Source organism: Mastomys coucha, chromosome X (genome assembly GCF_008632895.1).
Source record: "Mastomys coucha isolate ucsf_1 chromosome X, UCSF_Mcou_1, whole genome shotgun sequence".
NCBI classification, from domain to species: domain Eukaryota; kingdom Metazoa; phylum Chordata; class Mammalia; order Rodentia; family Muridae; genus Mastomys; species Mastomys coucha.
The window spans coordinates 4,632,138-4,639,435 of NC_045030.1; the positions used below are offsets into that span (position 1 = coordinate 4,632,138).

The 7,298-nt window shown below is 38.1% G+C and overlaps 1 protein-coding gene across 1 annotated transcript in view; it reads left to right on the forward strand.

Annotated features, from left to right (window-relative positions):
* The window catches only part of Otc (ornithine carbamoyltransferase), a 49,078-nt gene that overhangs the window by 27,190 nt on the left and 14,590 nt on the right, over positions 1-7,298 (forward strand). The window contains exons 5-6 of the mRNA XM_031372012.1: positions 3,641-3,794; positions 6,604-6,726. Coding sequence (XP_031227872.1) covers positions 3,641-3,794; positions 6,604-6,726 — 277 coding nt within the window. The remainder of the gene's footprint in view (positions 1-3,640; positions 3,795-6,603; positions 6,727-7,298) is intronic.

The following is a 7,298-nucleotide window of genomic DNA, read 5'->3' on the forward strand; positions in this document are numbered from 1 at the left end:
TCTCTCTCTCTCTCTCTCTCTCTCCAAGAGGAACTTTACATGCAAGGAGTCTTTCAGGGATTTGAATAGCTGTAACAGATCAGTAGTGAGAAGTGTTCATTCCTGAAGGATAGTGTATCATTTTGTCAGTACAACATCTATTCTGACTATGGGAGCTGTATGATCATAAAAGAGGTTATCCCAAATGATAGTTTCCTTTGTATCCTACATAAGGAAATAGAATGTAGATTTATTTCTACTTAGTGTACATGTGTGTGGTGTGTGGGTGAGGGGGTGTCTTACTACGAAACTGAGGTTGGCCTTGAACTGGTTGTTCAACCTCAAGCTTCAGAGTACTGTAAATACAGGTGTGCACTACCATGCCTGACTTTTCCCTTTGGTGCTGGTGGTAGAACTAGAGCCCCATGCGTGTTAGATAAATATTCTATTAACTTACACCTTTAGTCCCATCTGCTGGCTTTTTATCTTTCCAGCCATTTATTGTGACATCAAACTTGTAGAGCATATGTTAACAGACATTTCATGAGTTCATTCATACCTTTCCAAAATGGCTGAGGAGCTGGAATACTACATACATTGATTTTGCTTTCTGAATGATGGTTCATAGTGTAACTATAAGATTTCACTTCCAAGCTCTTTGTGATATTGTAAGTATTGCAAAATAAATTCTCCTTAAATATGGACTTATTAGTTGGTTATGATTTAGACTTTACTAAGCTGTCCAGTTCCATTGAATAACTTTTCTACAGTAGAGTTAGAAACTTGCATGCTTCTGGGAAGAATATTTGCATTATGATTCTCAGAAAGGCCAAGCAGATAAGAAATTATTTAAACACTATTATTGGTGCCTTAGAAGAGTGGTTCTTAAACTTTGGAAGGTTATCTGAAACACTCGAGAATTCAGAAGTCATCCTCTATATTTGGGATCCAGGCTTCTGTGTAGTAACAGGAGACTCAACAAAGTACCATTGTCCCAGGTCATCAGATCGATGGGGTAGCTGATTGTTCTAATGCAGGAGGCTTTACTGGGGAATATTGGTGGGTATATCATTCTATGCCTCAGAGGATTTGAGATGTGTTTTTTTTCTTTTAAGTGCCCCAGAAAGTATCCCTTGCCATCCATTATAGGGTTGTACCTCAGAAGCTAAGATTCTAGAAAAAGAATCAGTGGTGTTGTTTAAATAAAGTAGCTTTGGTTCCCTCTTTAGTAAGAACCTCCAAGTTTAATATGCAAGTTTGCCACTTGGAGATCCAGTCACAATAGAGATTTTTGGCAGTAAATCTGGGTGGAGATACAGAGCTGTTGCTTAGATCCCAGGTGCTGCCAATATTGATCTGAAAAGCAATGTGCTCTTTTGGGTTTTCAGCATTAGTGGAAAATTGGCATCTCCTTGGAAATTAAAAAACAAAACAAAACAAAACAAACAAAAAACACCAATCTTTAAGTACCATTCCCTAGAGAGTCTGATTTTTCTCATATAAAATGCATGATATGGAGTGAACATCAAAGATTTCAAAAACATTCCGAATGATTTTTCTGTGGAGCAAGGTTTGAAACCCTTTGTCTTTGGTGATGCTTGAGACACCATCAAAAGGTAACTGACACCATGTATTTTTTTAAAAAATATTTTATTTAATTCTTGAAGAATTTAATATACTATGCTTTGATCATATTCTCCCTATTAGTCCTTGTAATCCTCCCCATCTACCCTCCCTCTCCACTAAACCACCCAACTTTTGACTTCCTTTTTGCTTGCAATAACCCATGGAATCCATTTTCTACTGGCCCTCACCATACCCTCAGTATAAGGCTATCCACTATCCTGGTCTTGCTATCAGGAACCACACTACTAATAAGAACTAACCCTTTATCCTCCTGAAGCCATCAACTGTCCATAGCCCCTCAGTTAGTGGTAAGGACTGATAACCCCCTTCCTACTTCTTGCTAGAATGTTGATTGCCTTGATTCTGGGTGGGTCTTGTACAGGCACTGTGAGTTCATGAGTGAAGTGGTCCTGTCATGTCCAGAAGACACTGTTTCACTGAGGTCGTCTCCAACCTTTGGCTCTCTCAATCTTTCCAACCTTTTCTTCTGCAGTGTTCTCTGAGCCTTGAGGAGGAGTGATATTACCTAAACTATAAAGTGTTTTTTATTCACCTATCTCATGCTACAATACACAGTGCACTTAAAATACTTTATAGCTATAATTTATCAGGATTCTTCTACTGATGCCCTATCATGGAAAAGCTCCAATCAGTTACAAAACAAAAAAGAACTAAAACAATAAAGTAACTTTCAGGCAGGTAAATTTACAAATGTTAAGGATCACTCCCTATACCTTTTTTTGTGTTAAAATGTTCTCTGCTTTACTAGAAAAGAGTAAAAATGTATTATACCATATATATATTATATAAGGTATATAAAATATATAATATTAATATATTGTATATTAATATATCATATGTTATAAATATATAAATATATTACATTTGTTTATTTTATGCACCCTTAAGTTACTAGTCAGGGAGTTATAGATATTTTGTAGATATCTAGATGTTTGGGGGAACTTTGCTGATTCAAAAGAAAATCTAGAAATCTAAGAATCATAGCTATAAGCAGTCTACAAACATTTGGAAAAATCAGAATGTCTAGGAAATGTCTATATGTAAATATTGTTTTCAATCCTTGATCCTGTAAGTGATAAGTCTTTGGGGGGGATGCTTGGATTTTATAAGCACCAGAGTTCATTTTGAGCTGTTAGTACAGGTCCATTATAAAGCACACTCCAAGATGGAATTGGCTATTCAAGACATCTATTAGGGGAAACAACCATGGAAGACAAAAGAGGTAGAAACCATGAAGCAAGGATTGGGATAGAGCCTTCATGTCAGCATGTAGACCAACCCATGTACATCAGAAAGTAAGGAAGAAGATATGGGTTGGAGAGAACTAAGTGGCACTGTTATTTAAAAAAAAAAAAAAAAGACTGGGCTGTGGGGTGCTCCAGAGGGAAGACTTAATGGTCCAGCTCCATTATCCTCTGCTGAGCCAAGTCACTGGGTGAGAGTAGCCTGAGGAGAAGGTGCCCTTGGCCTTGAAACTATAGATGCAGACAGTACATCCAGAGCCTGTCAGTGGATGGTTTTGTGTACAGAAGGTTTTCTCCTGTATGGTTTCTGTGTGAGCTTTCATAGCTGCTACATGGATGCTTTATACATTATGAAAATAGTGAAAAAATTCCCTCCTGTGGGTTAATATAAAAGAAAAGTAGCCATATACCAAGTCATGAATGCTCTTTTGAATGTCTTGCTGTTTGGTCTTATCTCTTTAAACGTAGGTAAACTGAAAAAGTAGCATTTATCAGTCATACTTTATTATCATGTCTGCTGGGTTCACAATTGATTTCTTAGCTCCACAAAAATGTAACATGGTCATTGAATAAGATGTGGGTGGAACAACATCTGTCCTCTATAATGACTATATATTTAATGCTATCTTTTCAAATATGTCACATTCCTAGGTATATTGCAATACACACATTTTCATTTTTTGTCACTTATTCATATGTTTAAGAAGCTTGTATTAAATAGGGGTTATTGAGAACAATTGTTAAGAATGTCTCTTCTTGGTTTGCCACAGTGTCTTATCTAGCATGACAGATGCAGTGTTAGCTCGAGTGTATAAACAATCAGATCTGGACATCCTGGCTAAAGAAGCATCCATCCCAATTGTCAATGGACTATCAGACTTGTATCATCCTATCCAGATCCTGGCTGATTACCTTACACTCCAGGTTGGTGTATTTCTTTGCTTTACAAAACAGAAAAGTTATCAAATAACTCCTAACTATCATCAAGTGGAATCATTTATTTAAATGATGTTTAGTTGTTATTATGAATAGCTTCTATCTTTAAAATATCTGTGTGTGTGAATACTACAGATCTAGAAAACAGAACATTGCTCTAAACATCCTGTATGATCTTTTCTTCCCAATCCTGTTTCCAAACCCCTTCTAGCCCCTCTTGCCTCTTCTGTTTTTTCAATCACTTTGCTCAGTTTAACAATGAATGAACAAGGAATGAAATTGCACGTAGAGTCAACATTAATTATGTGATTGTGTGGTTAGCATTGTCACCTTGTTAGGATCTAGAATCACAAAAATGACAAGCCTCTAAGTATGTCTTTGAACCACTGTCTACAATAGGTCAGTAGAGGTGGGAAGAGTGATTTTTATTCTTTTGTTTGTTTGTTTTTCGAGACAGGGTTTCTCTGTATAGCCCTGGCTGTCCTGGAACTCACTCTGTAGACCAGGCTGGCCTCAAACTCAGAAATCTGCCTGCCTCTGCCTCCCGAGTTCTGGGATTAAAGGCGTGCGCCAACCACTGCCCGGCGGGAAGAGTGACTTTTAACTATGGGTAGCATGACCTGGGGTCCTAAAGTGAAGGAAAAGGAGGAAGTGAGCTAACTGCTAGGGCTCTCCTTTCTCTCTGCTTTCTAACTGTGGATGCAATGTGACCAGCTGCCTCAGGCTCTGGCTGTCCTGACTCCCCCACAGTGATAGACAGTATCCTTGAAACTTTGAGCCCCTCATAGCCTGTTCATTCCTCCCTGAAGTTGCTTTTGTCAGGTAATTCATCCCAGCACAGTGGATAGTAACTAATACAGTGATCCTACAGACACCAGAATCTGTAACTTGGAAAAGAAGAGTACAGAAATTTAGTTTAAATGCTCAAGATGGTCTATTACTGTTTAATAATAGGAGGGGGCAATTTCTGCCATTTTATAAATTGATTAAAAAGAGAATAAAGAACATGTAGACTTTATAGTACTAAGGGTTTAATTTGGTTATGTGTGCCCAAATCAGACACTTGAATAACTTTTAAAACTTACATTATTTATTTGAGTTGACATAGCCAAACTACATGTTCTTGTCACTCAGAATCTTAACAATCAGGGTTTTTATGTCTCTGGATGATTTTGAAGAGAAAGGGCAAACTGGATATAGGTTCAGCTTCCTTTTCATTTGAATGAGCTGTGAATATTTAAATGAGAGGTAAAATACAAAGGAACGCTGTTCAGAGGTGAAGACAAGGTCCACACAAAGAAAAAGAACCAATGTCAGACAGCAAGTTGCTATTTTTGAGGAAAACCTTATGTAGACAGGAGATGGCTTCATGTTTCCCTCTGGGACTTTATCATTACTAAATCATAAACTCACTGAGGGGCCATGAGCTATTCTATTCATCATAGGGTCACCTGCTGGCCCTTGTGCAATGTTTGACCAAGGCAACATCAAGATATGATGTCAGTGACTGAAGAACAGGTTATGAAGATTACAAGGTCTAAGTGAGATGAACCTGCCTTCACATCCTAGCTTAGCCACCTACTATTTCCATGATCTCCAAATGACTCAGCCTCTCTCCTTTGATCTTTACAAGCATTTAACTTTAAATGTATTAAGCCTACAGACATTTCAAGACAAATAAAAACCGGCTGCAGGTGGAGCTCAGTGCATAAAAGCACTTGTCACCAGTTCTGGGAAACCACAGGATGGAAGGATGGATGGATGGACTGATGGAAGTATGGGAGGATGGAAGCATGGGAGGATGGAAGGATGGGAGGATGGAAGGATGGATGGATGGATGGATGGATGGGAAGATGGAAGGATGGGAGGATGGAAGGATGGGAGGATGGATGGATGGAAGGATGGACATATGGAAGGATGGAAAGATGGTGCCTGGAAGTTGTCCTATAACTCCCACATACATGCTGTAGCATGTTCTTGCCATCCCTCCATAAAATAAATACTTTTTAAACTTAAAAAATAAAAATAGATTCTTATGTATACATGACACTGCTTTACCAATTTTTTTCTTTTGTGGTGCTGGGGATGGAGCCCTGGGCCTCATGTATACCTGGAAAGCTCTTTACTAATGAGCCTCACCTTTAGAGCAGTTTTGTCCATTTCTAAATCAATGAAGCAATTAATTTAGGTTTATTTATTGTTTTAAAATGAAATAATTGAGTTCAAACATACTTTGTCTTTTCTTTTACTCCAACCCTACAAAGACGTCATTACCATGATATTTGTATTCATAATTGCCCCAGGAGTGCCCTCATACTTTACATATAACTGTACTCATAAACAATGCAATGATGGACATGTTTTTTTGACCATTGATAGTGGCAAGGCTCTCAAAGTCATGATGCTATACTGTTTCATGTGTGTGATAGGAATCACTTTACAATAGCAAATGCAAGTTACATGGAAGTAGTGACTTTCTGCCTCTTTGTTTCAGCAGCAGCAGCAAGGCTGGTATCTGGACATTGAGTAGTGCTAATTCCTTAAATGATAAAACAGTAAAAATTCATGAAGATGGAAGCCTCATGACCATGTCTTGGCTTAAGATCTTATGATCTTTTAGCTCTACAATTTTGTGATTGTGTGTTCATGTTAATGATTATAATTCCAAATGTAGTCTATTCCTTCCAATAAGGCATTTATTTGGAGGTAAAATTTTACCTTTATCTTAGCTCTAGTAACTGTTCCATGAAAGTGGGTTCCCTCCCCATATCTAATCCCTTTACCTCTTGATTTGTAGGAACACTATGGCTCTCTCAAAGGTCTTACCCTCAGCTGGATAGGGGATGGGAACAATATCCTCCACTCCATCATGATGAGTGCTGCAAAATTCGGGATGCACCTTCAAGCAGCTACTCCAAAGGTAGGAACACTGTCTAGCTTGAATAAACTTCTCTGTTGATCATAAGCTATTACCCAGTGGAAACAAAGCTTCTGATCAAGGAGAGCATAGCTAAAGCCTTGTAATTTAAGCTATATTACCAACTCTCCTGTTGAAGAACTATCTAGCTTCTTAAGAGCCCAGTTTTCCATGTTTATAGTGGAAACTAGTCTTGGCTGATACCTTTTGTTCCATGAGTCTGTGATAACAGGACATCTGAATTCTGCCTTTGGATGCCCTGATACTGGCCATTATGATAACTGGCATCTTCGTGTGTTATTACCACATGGAAGAAAGCAGGCAGAAGAAAACAGTGAAAACCAGACAATGTAAAATCTTCAGGGTGTGGAAACGGTGCTGTAACCTCTCCAATGCAGCAATTTGATTTTAAAAAATTAAAGAAAGAAAAATATCAATCCTATGTGAAGGACCCACTGCTAACATTCAGATTTAGATTTCAAACCTCATCACCAAGGTCACTTTGGAGTTTTAAATCTGAGTCTCATGTGCCTACAAAAACTACCCCTACATGTTTTTTTTTTTAATCCTGATTA